At 29.1% G+C, this 19,561-nt stretch overlaps 1 protein-coding gene and 1 long non-coding RNA gene across 8 annotated transcripts in view; one reads left to right on the forward strand and one right to left on the reverse strand.

Annotated features, from left to right (window-relative positions):
- The window catches only part of LOC142324123 (cell adhesion molecule 1-like), a 508,688-nt gene that overhangs the window by 435,927 nt on the left and 53,200 nt on the right, over nt 1-19,561 (forward strand). For all 7 annotated transcript variants that reach the window (XM_075364797.1, XM_075364793.1, XM_075364792.1 and 4 more), the window contains one exon: nt 10,542-10,675. In XM_075364797.1, coding sequence (XP_075220912.1) covers nt 10,542-10,675 — 134 coding nt within the window. The remainder of the gene's footprint in view (nt 1-10,541; nt 10,676-19,561) is intronic.
- LOC142324127 (uncharacterized) overlaps nt 1-19,561 on the reverse strand; it is a 415,902-nt gene that overhangs the window by 190,289 nt on the left and 206,052 nt on the right. The gene's annotated exons all lie outside the window — the stretch shown is intronic.

Here is a 19,561-nt window from a genome sequence, read left to right on the forward strand (position 1 = left end):
TATTGTAGTTGAGAGGTTTGGTGCGGAACAACGATTACAAAAAGAGTAAACAACGCTAGAAAACCAGTGAACAAAATGGTTAGATTTCACATACTGTATTGCTATTACTTCAATGAATATGTTGTTGTACAGCCAATTTTTTTCGTTTAGGTATTTACGAAAAACATTAAAAGCTGAACTGTAATTTATACTCCTTTGTTTTATATAGTTAATCGGTAATATATTAACTTTGAATCGTTCAATAATTATATGTTAAATTAAAAGCAGACCATTAAATGTTTTAGTTGTAACTAACTTTTAAAGGAACACAATTTTAATATTTTATTGAATCGAAACAAAAAATAAATAAATAAAAAGTTAATTACAAAACATTACTTTTGTAAAAACATCAAATTCAACCTCTCGCTTACTAATTAGAAACACTACTCATTATATACTCTATTAAATTATTTTCGTACAAATTAAAAAAAAAAACTAACGACTATATTTGTAATGAAATGTCAATCGTTACATGTAACGTGCACGATTAGTAACAGTAGAAATGGATATCAAAATAGGAATAATTGACCCCCCTCCATTACTTATACATAGCACATAAATTTGATTAACTAATACAGTTAAAAAATTTTGGCTTAAATTTAAAAAGGTATTTTATCTAAGTAGACAAAACAATTCACTTAAAATTTTATTTTATATTTAGAAAAAAAGACTGTATGAGTAAATAAATCAGTAAAATGAATGATAAATTGATTAAATCAAATCTACCTTTTATTTATAAATCACTACTACATAAAACTGTTCTTATACCCATTTATAAATACCACATTCAGCTCTGGATGACGTCAAAAAAATATTGAAATGCTACAGAAATTAACTGCGTCTGAACAACCACGTTAACCATTTTGACATGAACCTCGTAGATAATGGGGAAGACGTTAAAAGGCTTAAACGTCTCTACGTCTGCACTTAAAGAACTGAATTGTATACAATTTATAAAGATTTTTTCTCTGGAGTGTATATATATATATATAGAGAGAGAGAGAGAGAGAGAGAGAGAGTTTGTTCCACAGGAGACTCTGGAGCAAGCCACATACATTTGCCCAGAAAAACATTGATTCTCCAAGTGAAGACTAGCCGCTTGAAGCGCCTGCCCTTGTGACTTATTTACTGCATCGAAAAAGCAATTTTAAGAGAAAACTGGAGGCGCTTTAAAGTGAAGGGCAAGACTAAAGAATGTACGCCGTACACGTTCGCTCCTTTAAAGCTACTTTTATCAATTATCGAAAATGTATAACGAAACTAATTTATTTAGAAACTAGAATATTAACATCATCTCATAGTATAAGCAGCACTAACTAACTAATAAAAAATATTATTATTAACAAAACATTATCCTCAACACGTCTGTATGGAATGTACAATTAATTATTCTAATGAAAAAAATTTGTATTTAGGTTACATGAAAAAAGCTTGTTATAAACTATCAGAAAACATTTTCTCTAAAAAATAAAGATAACTTTGGAAGTTGGTACGTTTGGTAAGAAGTAAAGTTTGAACGTAATTAAAAAAAAAGAAATATTTTAAATCGAACCGAGGTTATTATTTGTTTTTAGATGAGTTAATAAAGTTAGAAATTATATTAATAATGTCCGGTAAGATATGTAAGACAGGTATGACTTACAAAATAAGCAATAAGGAAACAAGAGTACAAGTAAATGTGATGACTTTGTGAACCGAACTTCATTACAAAATACTGTACACTGTAGCCGATCAGTATTCATGTGGCATAATACCGTACTCCCATCCCTTTGACTCATATCTATCTGAAAACCAGTAGAGTAGTAGCGATGAGTAAGAGGACGACGTCGAGTAACTGTGACGAGATGTGACGCTTCTGCGGCGGAACCTTATTATAACATTTCCTTCCTACATCATATATTCCTTCCTTAGTAAAGTCGCTTCCTTTCTTACAGAATCTTCCTTCTATGTTAACAAGCATTATAACTCTCATTTTACAGTGAAACAAGATTCACTGACATAATTAACTGATAGATAATGTATGCTGATTATTAAAGTATTATTTCCTATAACGAAATTCCAGTCTTTTCTTTCTCGGCTGTTAAAATAAATAATACGTACAAAAGCAACAACAATAATAATAAGAAAATGAAATTATCACTGTTAATTAGATCATTATTGCAAACTTTTTTAAACATTTGTAATCCACAATTTAAAACATTTTACTCTCCTATAAATATATATATATATATATAATTTTCTTTTAAAATATAAACAAAGTATTTTTTTTTTAATTAGATTTTTAATTTACTTTCTTTACATAATATTTAAATAAGAGAAGTTGAAAGGAAAAATCTTGAAGTCATCCGAGAAAACAGTTTTCGAAAACAGCTTCAGTTTCTGTATAGCTTTTGCCAGCATTTTCTTAAATTACACTGTATCTATACCTGTGGGACACTATACCTGTGTCCCACTAAGAAACGGAAAACCTTTCAGGAATGTTTGTTCTACTGGTGAAAATAGTGAAAACGTTTCATATAAACATAGATCTGGAAATGCTTTTTTTCGAGTTACGACTAGCGAAAGATTTCACACGAATTTCAGCTCTTCTAATAAAAAGGGGTCTATTGTAATCTTTGGAACCCAAATTAAGAAGTAAAGTTGGTGATTTCTTATGTAATTTGAGCTGGGAAATAAGATAAAACAGATTCCAGAACTGTAACTTCAGTAATTTTTAATATAACCGACGTAAAACACAAAATTCGGTGTCCAAAAACAAGTTTCTTTAAGGTTTGTAGTCCAGTATCTATGTTAAATGACTAATAAATAAGGAATATTTCGAAATAGATGGAATACTTGTAGAGAATTTAATTTTGAGAAAAGTAATGTAAATACAGCCAATAAATCTAAGTAAAAACTTTTAAAAATTGGTTTTTTATTGAAGCAAACCAGACGAAAAACAGAAAATCGTATTATTCTTTCTGTACCTAATAAACATTATTCTTAATATAGGAAAAAATATATAAAATACTTGAAATAATAAATGGTAACAGAATAGCAAAACCCAGTAAATCCCTACTTCACAATGTACACAGCACTCTGCCCGACATAAAATATTTCCGGTGGCTTTCGGTATCACCTCAGGATCGTTTCATATAAATTCAATAGTATTTCGTATTTTAATGAGTAACTCTTGTCTACTATTACTTTTTTTTTTTTTTAAATACTATGAGTTTTATTTGGTCTTAAATGAAGTAATCTTGGCCGTTAAGCCAATCCTAGTTTGTAAAGATACATCCTCCAAAAGAACCGGCAAATTATTTCTCAATGAATGAACGTATGCATCTCCCGTAAGGTTTCATTGCAAAAAATTCCAAGAATTTGTCATAAATAATGCCACAATACTAAACATTAATGTGAAATGTACGTTGAAATCTAGTCTCCACAGTACCATGAGGATTATCTTCGCTCCATAAATGATTATTTTTAGAACTGAAGAATCTGTTTTCGTAAAAGTGGCTTCATCAGTAAATAAAAGTAAATTCACCTTATCAGCGTTGTCTAGAAGCCAATGAATTGAAGTTTAAGCGCTGGAGGTAATCTGTTGCCGCAAACTTTCTGCAGCTGGAAAAGATAAAGATTTTCTTTTCGTAGGATGAGCCACACATTGTTTTTTTTTAAATTCGCCTTGTACTAGTGCCTGGGCTACGCCGAATAACTCGATGTTCATCACTAAGATGATTTACTTGGCGTTCAACAGAAAAAGAACACATTGGAAATAATCCTTTCGTTCGTAAGTGCTGATATACAAAAGAATGTTTTAAAAAGAATTTTGATTAGAATAATACGATGTTCTCTCTATTTTCATCTGTTTTGCTTCAATAAAAAACCGATTTTTAAACGTTTTTAATTTTTATTGGCTGTATTACTATTTCTCAGAATTGAATTCTCTTCGTTTAAGTTTTGTTATTAACTTTTCCTTATTTATTAGTCATTTAACAAAGCTGTTGCACTACAAACCAAAAAAAAAACTTTTTTTTCGTCACCGAATTAGTGTTTTACGTCGGATATCTTAAAAACTAATCTAATTTCAGTTCCAACACTAGTTTTATCCTATTTCCCATCTCGAATTGCATAAGAAACCACTAACTTTACTTCTTAATTTCAAAAATTACAGTAGGGTTTCATTTTATTGAAGAGCTGAAATGCGGACGAGTCTTTCGCTAGCCGTAACTCGAAAACAAAGCGGTTCCATACCTATGTTTATATAAACTTTATTCCTTATTTTCACCAGTAGAACATGTCCTGAAGGTTTTTCCGTTTCTTCGTGGATTACTCTGTGGGTAGATATATATATATATATATATATATATATATATACATATATATATATATAAACATAGAAATATGTGAGCGATTCATGCCCAGCAAAACCTAAGATAAACTGATAAAAATCTGTGCACACGTTCTTCACACGGTGTAAGTGCACACTAAGAAAGAATTTTTTTGAATTCCCGAGTTTAAAGGGTTAAAATGGAGTAACAATGAAATTTATGTTTTTCTTTTTTTTAATTTCTGTGTACCAAATAAAGACATCAACTGCCATTTTATTTCGGTGTGTGTAATTTTCATGTGAATATCTAAGAACCAATTTTTAGATTTTTTGAAATTCGACCTTGAAAGGGATAAAGAAAAGTAAAAAAATCTCGAACAATGGTCGCCAATTTTCCACATTTCCGACTATAATAAACAAGTTATTCACTCGATTTGGGTTTGCAAATATTTTCAGATAAATACTGTACCTAAAATCAACCATTTTTGGGTTTTATGAATTTTAATATATATTAAGGGGTAAAAAAATCATAATTTATTTCATTTTTTATCATTTTATGCTGCCACTGTTGAATCAATATTTATCAAATTTGGTAAAATTTTGATGATAATTTATGTTGCTAATAGCATAAATTACAATCGTTTCAAATAGATGATTATAAAATCAAAGGCAAAAACTGGTCATAAAAACTATAAATTAGGAAAAATAGACTGAAATATTTTAATATTACCCAAATTCAAAAGCCAGCTAATTTATGAAATACCATAATCAGTTTTCTCTTTTCGTATGCAGTTTACCCATTCTTACAGATACGATGCAACAGTAAATTTTAAGTTACAAATTGACTTCACCGATATATACGAGTATATTTACAGAATAAGTAATTTATTTAAATTATTAAAAATTATCAATTACATATATTATACGTTTAAAGAAGGTACTCTGACCAACAGAAGGTGAATAGGTTCTCAGACTTCAGATTTAAGACACCAATCTACGAACACGGATACCTAGAGAATTGGACGTATGCTGGAACTGAACAGGATAATATACCGTATACTCAACCTGTAAAGATTCGTCATTCATTATATCGGTCGTTTAAAAAAAAAACTGATTTTTTATTGTTTGGTGTTCAGTATTACATCTTTCCTGTTCTGTGTGAAATACTGAAGAGGAAATGTAAGAATTACATTTCCTCAAAAGTAAATTTAAGAATAAATTTACTCAAAAGTAAATGTAAGAATTTACATTTACAAAAGAATAACCTTTTGTATTACAAAAAATTGTGGTCAACTGAACTACAATCACAGAGATCCATAATGAAAATTGAGGAAAATAACTGTTATATAAAAATAATCCAATATATTAATGTGAAAATCAATAATTATTTTAATAAAAATCGATATAAAAAAATCTGATAATAAAATAAATAAAATGGAAAAATAACTATAATTCTTCAAAAAATATTTTCATAAGCGTTTAAAATAAAATATTCGTATGTATAATGCAACGCTTAATTAGTAAAGAGCAGCGAACATTTGTCGAAATAAAGTATAAGAATATATTAGTAAAACACAGTAACAAAAATTTCATATATATATATTTTTTAATTTAAAAAACTCTTTATCATGCAAAATATATTTTACACAAAAACAATGAGTTCATAACATTTATTGTAATGCAAGAATATGTAAATAAAGTTATTTTTTTATATATATATATATAAAAATTAAATATAAGACAATTATCCATGATAAAACCATTATTTAAATTTACTGCAATATTTACATCTTCAATTTACGAATATATTCACACAAAAAACAGATCAATGGTATGTTTATTTTTTAAATATTCTTTATTTTATTGTCTTATATTTTATTTAAAATAAATGTTACAATGACAATTCAAATTCGTTATTATTTCTGAAAAATAATGAATTTTAACAATTTAAAATTTTTAATTTCTGAAATTTAATTTTTAAATTTAAAATTTGAACAATGAATTTAAAAAAAGGAAAATTTCCGTTACCATACTTCTTGTAATAAAATTATTAAAAATTTTAATACGTACTCGTATTTAGAATAATTATTATTTTCTCATTCAATAGTCTAAGTTAAAAAATAAATAAAAATATTTTTTGGTAACACAATTTTTGCTATTTTAGTCTTATAAAAATTTCACTATTATCAACAAAATTTCATGTACTATATGACTGTTATAGAAAAAAATACAACGGTATTCAAAAATTTTTCAAAAATAAGGTGTCTTCAAATTGGGCGCGAAAAAGTGATAGATAGTGGTGGATATGCTGATTTTTTTTAATTTCTCAAGCGTAATTTTTTTTTCAGTAGTCTATAAAATAATCCTTGGATGCTGCACGCCTCAACAACGTTTAAAAATCATGAAAATTTATTATCACAATTTGGAATTTGTTACTATGTGTATTGTGCGCTTCACGATATTTATTGTGCGCATAATCGGCCAAACAAAAGCATATTTATCGTTTGGTTAAACAATTCGAAGAGAACTTTTCTCTACTTGAAGACCAATTCACAAACGAAATTCAAGCAGTCAAGAGAATATTGCTGCTGTAAGTGTTCCTGAAAATCGAAATTTATCGATTTTACATCGTTCACAAGAATTGTGCCACAACAGCATGGCGAATTTTGCGCGTAATGATTTTGGTCTACACCCGTATAAGATTCAACTAACTCTAGAATTTTATCCACGTACCATTCTTTGCGTTGACGGTTTGCGATTGGGCTCTATAGCACATCGAAGTGGACCCAAATCTTCATCAGAAAATCATCTTTTCAGATAAAACTCATTTTTGGCTGTACGGCTTTGAAAACAATCAAAATTGCTATATTTGGAACGATTCCAATCCACAGATGATTTAATGACGACCATTACATCCGAAAAAGATCCTGTTGTTTGGTGTGGATTATGAGCTGGTGGCATCACTGGGCAATGTTTTTTTTTTTGTTTTTTTTTTTTAATGAGCAAGGAGATGCCGTTATAATATGTTGGTGAACGCTATCGATTTATGATTTGTAATTTTTGCTTTACAAATTTGAAAACTTTGATTTGAATGAGACGTGGTTTCAACAGGATGGTGCCACGTGCGACACAGCTGCTGAAACTCGTAAATTCAGTTATTGTATCGGTAGTTTGGCGAGTCGATAATTTCACGAAATGGTAATGTCAATTGGCCACCAAGATCGTGTGATTTGACTCCGTTAGACTTTTTCACTGCGGTTATGTTAAGTCACAAGTTTGTAGCAACAAACCACAAATCATGGTTAATAATAGCCGGCTTGATAACTTGAAAACAAATATTTGACGCGTTATTAGTGGAATTCAAGTTGATTAATGCGAAACAAGTAACGAAAAATTTTAATGATAGACTTGGCTGTGTCAAGCAGACATGGAAGCCGGATGAATGATGCTGTTTTTCAAACATAAAACATAACGTAATGATATAAGCTTCAAAATAAAAAAAGATTTTGGGTGATATTACACAAACCTTTTGTTTTAATGCAATCTTAATTTTTGCGCTTATTTTTTAACCCATTATGTAAGATTAAATTAATATTAATACAATTGATTTCTGAAACCATAATTAGATTAGGATTTTATTATATATTAAACTAACGTTCAACCGCGATATAAGTTTTAACAGGACCTCAATGATTCCCTCATCCTCCCAATTTCATTATTTTTAGGAAGCAAAAATATGGCCAATTTTTTAAGAGGACTTCGTGTAAAATATATAAAAATTAGTTTAATAACCTCAAAGTGGGTTAAAAGAGGATCCCTAAGCTTAAAGATTCAGCATTTACTTTTTCACAGAACGGTTGCTTCAGCTACTATATTATTACAAATAATAGATTTAAAAGTAAGAAAATTTGTTCAACTTAAATGACCTGTTTTAATGTTCTACAGTATACACTCTACTCTATTATTTTTTTTTAATCTTTTTATTCAAACATACAAAATATATTCTTCTATTCCTTTTTTTAATTAACTTTATTTATTTTATTTACCGGGTTGTATAAGTCGGAGGAAGTATTTAATATTAAGCTTAAGAGAAGGTGTTTTTGAGAACAAAATTTATCTATCGTTTCTTTTTTATGTGTAGCTGTTTTCTCTTTAGATGTGGATAGCATATTACATTTGTAATACAATTAATTAAATTATGGACTTCAGTACTCGAAAATATGTAATTTTTAATTAAAAAGTTTTAATAATATTTTATATATATATATATACTCGTATATACACTATCATTTCCCCGTCGCGGCTTCGCGCTTATTATTAGTTTTTGCTGGACATTGATGAATCAATCAGGACAAGCTGCTTTATAAGAATTTAACAAAATAACTGGTTACCAGTAACTGGAACGGTTGAAAATGTATTTTGCCCGGTTTTTAGCGTTACCCGACAAACACCACTAGGAGGTGATCGGTACTTCGTTGTTCAATATTTTTTTTAAATTAAATGTTTTTTAGTCAAGTAACCGGAGGCAGGTACAGCCAGTCGCGTCGCACATACAGTAACAGGAACAGTGGCTGTGCTGGTTGAGCCACCGTACCGTGCACCGTTGCACCCCTTTAAAACTCGAAAATCATAAAACTAAAATGGTTTTTAGATATTTATTTGAAAAGTATTTGCAACCCAATCTAGTGAATATCTCGTTTACTATAGTCGGAAATGGGGAAAATTTTCAATCATTGTTAAAATTATTTTACCCTTCTTCACCCCTTTTAAAATTGAGTTTCGAAAAATATAGAAATTGTTTTATCAGTTGTTCAACAGCTGATTTTCCTGAGGTTTAAATCGAAGTAAAAGGTAGCTGCTTTTATACGAATTTGAATACTAGACAGTGGATACCGATGTACTTTGGGTACTTTGAGTTCAGTTAACCAAACGTCTCAGGAATGATCGGTCTAAGTCTTTACAGGACTACACCTTATCTATATGTCATAGGTATCACCCTCATCTCATTGAGCCGTAGGGGGATTGCATATTGTCCTCTAGTTGAACAGATTGCAACTACACATTAGAAAAAAATTTAATTATATGCTAGATTAGTAATTTTAAAATTTATTTAAATAAATTAAAAAAAACCGGGTAAAGATACAAATAATACGACTATGAAGAACAAAACATTATACGTATTAATTTTTACTTCTAAAAATTAATTGTTGGATACTGTCAACAGCCCGTTTTACCATACGGCCAGCAAATCGACAAGGGTACATATTGTAGCATCACTGTTCGTCTGATAAGAAGTACCACTCAGTACTCAGATCATTTTTAGCGTCGTTTGTCAATACTTCTACAATCTTTTTTTACTGACTGCTCTTTATCTGTTTGAAGCTCAATTCTTTCTCATTCTGACTGGTGTTCTTCAACTTCAGTATTAGTCTCCATTCTTCAATATACATTTACCTCTAAATTACAAATAACTCCAACAAGTTTCTGGCTTCATTCACTAATGAAACATTTTTACTTACCGGTTCGGAAAATAAAATGACTTCTTTTCAATTCAAAGCATTGTACGAAATACTCAAGATAACGTTTTATTAACAGACCTATTAAAATTAATTATTAAAAGTAATAATTTATTTTTACTTAAGATTACAAACTTGATCAACTCCACATATAAAACTCGCATATTGATATAAAACGCAAGCTGAATATTGTCTTTCAGCTGAATATTGTCTTTCAAAACGCAAGCTGAAAGACAATAGACGAGAACAAATATATCTTATAACTTAACAGTCGGTCTCGCCCATTTTAAAATCTAAATTAAATGTAAGCTATTCCAATCTTCAGTTCATTGAGGATATACAGGTCCCGCTAGTTGATTCTGTCAAATGAATGATACGTGACAGTCCTTGATACATTAATAATCCAAAAATTATGTGTCCTTTATTTACGCATTTAAGACGATTTAAAATCTCACAAAACACATTTACAAGAATTGAAAAAATTACACTTTTTTTATTTTCATAAAATACCTTTCATAAGTTACGATAATTCACTTTTCTATTTGTTTTTAATTTTTAAAAAGTAAAGTTTTTTTGTAAAAAGCATGAGAACGTATATACGTGTGCGTGCTCTGTTTAATATGTAACATATAAGAATAATATTTTTTTAGATTCACTTTTGTGTGTTTTTACAGTTTTACCAACGAGTGGACCTGTCATCACAGGAGAAGAAAATCAGTATCAAATTGGTGACGAAATTAATTTAAATTGCACGTCAGGAAAATCATACCCTGCTTCAGTACTTCATTGGTACATCAATGATGAGCAGGTATACTTATCCTATATGTATATATATATATATATATGTGTGTGTGTGTGTGTGTGTGTGTGTGTGTTTATGTGTGTTCAGAATATTGAAACGACTTCATATTTTAAAAATGAGGGATACTAGGAGGTAGAAATAAGTGCGTATCTACGTAGTTACAAAATTACTACTTCGTGGTGTGTTTGAAAGTTTTGTCCACCATCTTGCATCCGCCACATTGAATTAAACTTTATTTTTAAATAGGAAGGTGGGCATGTGATAAGTGATTTTAATGTAAAACTTTACGAGAAAAATGATGGTAAATCCGTCGAAAATCCCTTCTTTGTCGTGTTGTAAAGGATGGATTATTATTTGATAAAACTAAATGAAGAAGAGGAAGATGACAATAATAATAAAATTTGCGTAAGCGAACAAAGATTTGAATCACTACAACTTATTTTTCAATACGTAATTAATTTAGTGACAATCAAATACTGCACTTATACTTTGAAGTAAGAAGCCAAAATGAGAAGTTAATAACTTTTTGTTATAACGCAATAGAATTTATTGTTGTAAAGGAACAGCTAATTTATTACTCTAAATTTTTAATAAATATTTTAAATTTCAAAATTGTTTAATTATTTCAAACTTTACTGTAGTAGTAATGTAACTAAATTTTTAAAATAATATTTCGATAAATAAAGAAAATAATATCAGTTGATCTAGTTGTATAATTTGTAGTAGTACTGAAAATGTTTAATTATTGTGAGAGCTGTCTGGCCCAATAATTTCAATATTAACTCTTTATGTTTCTTATTAGAGTAATTCTGGAGGTAGTACGAAATAAAAAAGTTTCTACATTTTACCTCATTTATTATTACTTTCGCGTATTTTCCGTTTTTGTAACTTTCATTGCTTATAAGTCAAAAACGAAGATACTAATCGTCAAAAAGGTTTACGCATCGTTTTTCCCGTAAACTTTTACAGTAAAATTATATATCACATGTCCACCTTCCTATTAAAAAAAAAATTTGATTCAATGTGGCGGATCAGAGATGACGAATAATGATTTCAAACGCATCAAAGAGTAGAAATTTTGTAACTGTGTAGTTTCACACTTGTTTCTACTTCCTAGAATCCAGTACCCCTCAGTTTTGATATATGAAGCCGTTTATATTAATATCATTCTATATATACGTATTTTAAATAATGATAATATTTATTTATAATAATTATATTTACGTTTTTTGTGCGAGTTTAATTTAAGTTTAATTCAGATAATGGTATTAACGCCACCACTGCTACAGCTTTATTTAAAAACAAAGTAGTCAATCGGATTTCGGTGGAAAATGAACAGTCTCTTTATTAATTTTAATAAATGGTTATTTATATTTATTTATTTTATAAATATAATTTAACCAAACTTAACCTACGCTCGCTAACATTGACTAATTAACACCGAAATTTTTTTATTAAATAAATTTAATAAATCCATTAATTATTGCAATTATTTATTATTTAAAAAATCAAAACACTCCTGTTAATTATATATATATATATATATATATATATATATATATATATATATATATATACACACACACACACAGAGAGAGAGAGAGAGAGAGAGAGAGACAGAGAAACACACACACCTTAATTTAAAATATTTATCATTTTATTTAAACATAATATTTTTTCATTTATTTCATTCAATGATAATGACTAAAGCGCGCGCGCATACGGTATTTAATTCGGACGGGTATAGCGGTACTAACGGCTACAGTCAGCACTAACTAAACTAATGTAATTTCACAACTTACATAGAACAAATTTCGCTTGAACAGATTGGTGTAGCCGCGAGGCTTAACGTATCAGGTACTGAGTCAACCGGATGTTCGAGTTCGTGACCCAGCCAGACCGAGTTACTTTTTTACACTTTAAATATTATTCATTTATTTCATTCCGCCGCCACCTGTGACGTAATCACACAGCAGACGACTACAACAGCATTTTTTGGGTGGGTTAAAAAAAATTATTATTATAATTGCAACAAATGTGCCTATGAAAAATACAACCGTAATTAGATGAAATCTCGAGATACTGAGGGTGACCTTGCTCTACAGCCTCATCCCCTTGACCTTTTAAGTTGAAAATTTAATGGTATCAATGCTCCATATATAGATGTAATCTGACCAAGTTTGGTCAAAATCGGTGTAGTAGTTTTGGAAATATAGGGTGATTTACAGGCCGTCACCGAACACACGTACATACGTACATTAACATCCGGAAAATTTCCATCCGGTTTTTTGGGTTCCTTAAGAGTCAAAACGCCAAGATGGGGTGAAAATATGCCCAAATTGGACCGATTATAATACTTTCCCTTCTAGAGCTATAGCTCTGCTATAGCGCTATCTAGACGGAAAAGTAACAAGGATAAATAGGAATAGTTCAAAATTTTCTATTAAACCAGTCACTTAGTTTTTTTTTTTAAATAACAGTCAACATGATGGAATTTTTATCAAACTATTTTTTCAAAGCTACTCAGGAGTAACTTACATTAGGTTTAAAAATACAGGTATTTTTTAAAGACGAAAACTAGAAAGGAGGGAAATTTTGGACTTTCCAGAAAACTTAACCGAAATGTATGTAAGTAATACTTTTTAACTAACCTGTAGTGAAAGCCAAAATTAGAGAGTAGTTTCAAAGTGGTTATTATAAAAGGATATAGTAACTAAGGATTGTATATACACGGCGATTTGCAGAGTTGCCCCCGGTTGACCGGTAATGATGGTTTGTTGTGACTACAATCAATTTTGAGAATCCTAAGTTCTTCCCAAGTAACGCTTTTAATTCTGAACAATAGTAGGTCTATTTAAGTTTTTATTTGTTCATATTAGTTCGTTTATTGTGATCGCTGATTTAATAACAGTCATATACATCACCACCGATCAAAATGGTGTTAGGATTTTACACAGAAAAATTTAGATGTCCTATTGAAGTAATTTATTCAGACAAGCAAAATTTGGGATTTTAATACACGACTAAACACAGAACATCTGACGACATAAAAAATGTAATGTGTGAATGAACGGTGAAAAGATAAAAGATTTTGCGATCGGGATTTTTGAATAATTTATAAACACTGAGTGCTTTAGTCTAAGTACGACAAAACATGAGCTTATGATGATAAAATACTGCACTAGAGAAACCCTTTCCATCTCATCACAGGTGATGAGTATTATATACGTAAAACATAAATGTAACTGTTTTAGTAAGCCCATTAAAATTCAACATCGGTACCTACATTTCATTCGTTGAACTTACCTTTACATATCGGCTACCGAAACGAATGTATACGTATGTAACACGTTAATCCGTATATACGAAAACCTGTCTGTCTATACGTGTTAATACGTTAAAATAAACACGCTTTTTAGATGTCATTTTCTTCTGAAATAATAAACGAATTAAAATTCTTTTTCTCATTTTCTTCTATTTATTCGGATTCAAATAACGTATAACCGTATAATCTTTTAATGGATAAATATTGGAGTATAGATAATTTATTGTGACGTCAGTTTTATGTTAAATAATTAACATTTCAGTACTAAGTAATACATTTTTCAATATTGTTTAATATTTTGTAATATTAGATAATATAAAGCAAAAAAAAAGCTATCTACATTTTAAGAAACTTCCTTACTAACAGTTATCAAATATTACTTGAAAAGATAATAATAAATAAACCATTATGTCTGAATTTTTTCTGTTAAAATCGCATCCTATTCATATTGAATCATGCTTCAACAACTATATTCAAAGTTACTGTTCACCTACCATTTGGCAAAACACAACCAATCTCAATAAAGAAAAGAGTGGCAAATTTTTGACTGAACATTCCCGTTTAGATTAGATGATAATAACAATAATAATAAAAGTGGACTTTATTTTTAAACAAATAGTATAAGTTATAAATTTTTTTGTTATAAATATCAATGCATACATATATAATTCTTTATTCTTAATACTAATTCCTATTTATATTCCCGTCTGTATAGTTATACCGTATAGTTACTATACCGTACTGTGTAATATATTAAGAAAAAAAAAAATGGAAATTGAGTGATATTTTGCAAGTCGAGGGGTTTTTGCAGATCTTGGTGTTTCATGAACCCTCTAACAAAAAAAAAAAATTTTTAACATTGAACGATTCAAATAGATAAACATACGTACGTACGTAATGTATATATATATATATATATATATATATATATATACGTGCGTGGTCTGTTTTTTATCTTCAGAGTGAATGGACCGATTTTTATGAAATTTAGCGTGATGATCTCTATAACTGTATGATTTCTGTAAACAATCACATAATCTTGGTCACAATTAGTTAACGGAAAGAAGATACAATCTTCATAGGTCCTGCATCTCAAAATTTTACTCAAAGGACAGCTAAATTTTTTCCGATAATTTAATACACCTTAGGTAGATAAGATATTTTTGGTGGTGTCTGGTCCTATTCAAACTCCCATAAACGGGTGAAAGCAAAAAACACTTTTTCTTCTTTGCTGTTTCTAGACTAAAACTCACATTACTGCATTACTTAGTTATCATTACATTAGTATTTCACTTTTTTATATATTTAGACGATTTCATTCAAGGGTAGGGTATATAATATCCTAATGGTTTTGAGTTTTTTTCAGTCACTGTTTTGCTTGATATCTTCAGACTGGATCAACAATTTTTACAAAATTTGTACTACGATTTCTGAATATGAGTCAATGATGTTATTTAATCTTGCTACAGTCGGGCGCCGGGATGTGGAGATATGATCACTATGTGTTGCGTATCTCAAAGTTTTACTCAAAAAAATATATACTTTTTTTAAAAATAAATTTACTTTTCGGACAATTACATTTAAAATAGCTATATTAAAGGGAAAAGCATGGTGATCATATCAAAAATGGGATATCAATTTTTTTGAGCAAATCTTAAAAAAGTGGGAACAAAATAGTTTTCGATTTAGCAATAACTATAGGGTCCAACAACTCGTTCATCTAAATCAAAAAAAAATATATATATATATATGTATTTGCGTACGTAAGTATGCGTCACACCGCTTTTGGCTTCATATCTCAGGAGTGACCAAACCGATTTTCTTCAAATTTGGCTCAAATATTTTTGTATGTAAGGCATTAATCATATTAACTTTCTTCAAAATTCATTAAGGGGGGATATCGCGATAAAACTAATTTTGATTTTCTTCACAGGTATTTTAAAGAAAACTTTATTAAAACAAGTGTTTCATTTTGTCTTTATCTTCCGTATTTATCTGTTCATTAGTGTAATCTAGTTCAAAAAATGTTCAATTTTTCGTTGATGCTGGAATTGAAAAGAGGAAATTAAGATAATAGATAAGAGCCAATAAAAGCAATAAATTTACGAAATCGGTGGTGAATAAAAAAAAAACAATTTTTAAAAGAATTCATAATTATATTATGAATTTTTTATATTTGATAACTAATAAAAAAAAAGAAAAAAAAACAGGTTTATTTAATTTATAAAATTTTAAAACCTTATTAGTAGAGTAACATTTCTCAGTTTTTCATTGTCGGTAGTTTGTCAGTTTGTTTTTTACTTCCTTGTACAAAGTGAAGGAAGTATTGTGAACGCGAAAAATTTCGGTTTCTGATTTCAACGGAAATATCCATTCTAACCATCCCTGAATCCATTTTGACTAGTTTTCTGTAGGTACATACACATCTCGTATAACTCAAAAACGATTGGCCGTAGGATGTTGAAATTTTGGATTTAGGACTGTTGTAACATCTAGTAGTGCACTCTTTGTTTGCAATCGACTAAACCAAAGTGTCCAAAAAAGCTCAAAATCAAAACAAATCTGAATTTTAGACTTTTTCTTAACTGCAGTAATAAGCCCTCATTGAGAGATTTTCAATGATATATAATAAGTAGTACTTATTTTCATCGGTTCCAGAGTTGTAGTGAAATGAAATTTTAATTAATGAAATATTTGTATCTTACAAGGGGAAGGTCGGAACATCGGTTCGAATCAGACTTCATCTTCTCTTTTTTTTTTTTTAATTGAAATATATTGATTTATCAATAATTATTAACCTCTGATTGTAAAAATATTTTTACGATAAATAATAATTCGATAATAACAACAACAAAAAATGTGAAAAAAATATCAGAAGTTATTAATGAAGTAAAATTTTATGTACTTTTCATTTAAAAAAATATATTTATATGTAATTTAATAGGCGTACAAGGAAGTCGTGTGGTGCCCACATCAGATTTTAGGTAGATTTCATAAGAAAGCTACCTATTGTAAAGGGTACCATGATTCGACTTTCGAGAAATTTCGACATATCTTCGCGTTTCACATTGCCAGACCCTAAAACTGTCAGCTCAAAAGTTTATATATTATATATATATATATATATATATATATATATATATTCTAATTTCTTAAGGACACGATAACTGCCGTAATTTTGCGCCAATCGCTTTCAAATTGATTCCTAAAATATAACTACCCGAAATCTCGGGCGAGTTCATTAACGGGCAAAATCGGATAACTGGGGTGGAAATCAGGGGGCTTTTTCGATAAAACAAAATATCGCTATAACTTTCTTATTAAGTAAAATACCGAATTCTATTAAAGTTCCTACTATTTTTTGAATAAGGGCCTAAAACTTACCTACGTAAAGTTTATTGATATCACCAACCATTGGCCCAGGGGGTGGAAAAATGGGTTTTCAAAGACAAAAAAATCATACCATCCTTAATAGACACAGTATTGAATCAGTTTAAAGTGGTCCTCTAAATATTACCTAAAACGTTTTGTTTGAAACAATTTTTTATATGACGAATTCTTACAGCAAGGGATGACCAAAATATTGCTGGAATTGTAAGAAGATGAGGCTTGTCGTATACTAAACATGTATGAAACTTTTTTTCACATGGAACGATTGTCGTATTGCGTAAATTTGAAGTTTTTCTTAACCTTAAGGTGGAAATCTTTTTTATCCCCTACTTACCACCGGTGAAATCTACCTCTGCCTTCCGGCGTCCGGAAAGGGACAACCATGAGGATAACAAACGCACCGAGGATAACAAACTCCAGGAGGGTGGAGCCCTGACTGGCTAGTTTTAAATAAATTCATCGGAAGATTTTTTACAATCGTAATTAATAATTAAAAATGAGAACGGAAGTATTCTCTGACATCATTACAAAACTCGTTTAGACATTAAAAAATAACTCCTATATGTAATACTGTATGTTATACTGGTCTATACCTACGTATAATAATAACAAACTAAGAAAAAAAAATTATATTAACACAAAATCATTTAGATTATTCTACAGAAATTATCATCTAACAGTATAACCTAATGTTAAACCATGGTTAACAAAAATTATTAATTATTAATTGAATGGTATCTTCTAAGCAGCATATTTCAAAAACTATTACATATTTAAAGATAAACGTAATCCATTCAATGTATGATTTTTTTCTAACAAAGAATTTTCTGATTTTATTAGTTATCAAAATGGCATCATATCTATTATGGATCAGATAGCCACAGTCATGATAGATAACATTAAATATAGAATGTTAGAGCAGCGTAGTAAACGGTAAAATATTATATCTTTGGTATAAACATGGTAGAAATCTAAACATAAATTTTATTCTAGTAGGCTATTATTTAAAAAAAAAAACAAAAGAAATAACCTAAATACGTTTAATTTTTTAAAGTTACAAACGACATTAACAACTAAACATCGAATAATTTTGTAAAAATAGACTAAAAATGTTAATAAACTTTTCCAATGGAATATTTCCAATAGTCAGGTACTTCGTAACAGCTAATTAAAACACTTCTACGTAATAAAGAAAAAAGAAGTAAGTTATAATTTTAAAATTAAATAGAAAATACGTGTATCATCTACATCACCAAGGGCAATCGAATAAATAAAGATAAATAACTATTTTAAAATTTTAATTAATTATATCAGAAACTGAAATTATTTTTTACAGTTTTCTTGCAATATATTTAGATAATTTATTTATCATACTAAAGAAATGTAACGTTATTATAATAATTTAATATAAACTATTCTTAGTAACAAAATTACTTACAGAGTATAAAATCGAATGAGCCAGGTAATTATGGTTGAACGTCAAAAAGAAAAGGGTACAAACTATAAAACACAATAACCTGTATGTTATCACAGAGAAAATGAAAGATATCAGCCTACAGAACTGTTCACTTTGTTTACGTAATTGACAGACAGGTTGATTCCTGTCGAGAATGAACAGAATCAACTGAACTGCAACCAGAACTGCGCAGATGTATTCAAAAATTGCGCTGCTGCGTGCGCAGCAGCGCAACGCATATCGTGTTGAGCTTTGTCTGCTTGCCATGTGGTATCATTTTAAATACATCTTTTGTTACATAAACGATGTCATTTTTACTTCAAACTGTTAATAAACTATTAAAATCATATATATATATATATATATATATGATTTACTATATACATGACTATATATATAGTATATTTACACTAATTATTAATTTTACAACGTTTAGATTTTTTAATTCAATTTTCGTCAATCAATATTCATCTCAATATTTAGTGAAAATAAATATTAACGTAGTATGGTTAATCAATAAATAAATATTAACATAATTAATCAATAAACCCATTACAATAATACAACCATCACAAACTGATAATAGTCATATTAATGAAATTTCGTCCAAATTCCTGCTAATTTTAACTTAAATAAGTTACTTATATTTATGTGTTGTGCATTTATTACAGAACAATGCCACGTCAGGACAACGTCTGTCGGGTCCTCTAGTACTATATAT

This window comes from Lycorma delicatula, chromosome 4 (assembly GCF_047948215.1).
Source record: "Lycorma delicatula isolate Av1 chromosome 4, ASM4794821v1, whole genome shotgun sequence".
Lineage (NCBI taxonomy): Eukaryota > Metazoa > Arthropoda > Insecta > Hemiptera > Fulgoridae > Lycorma > Lycorma delicatula.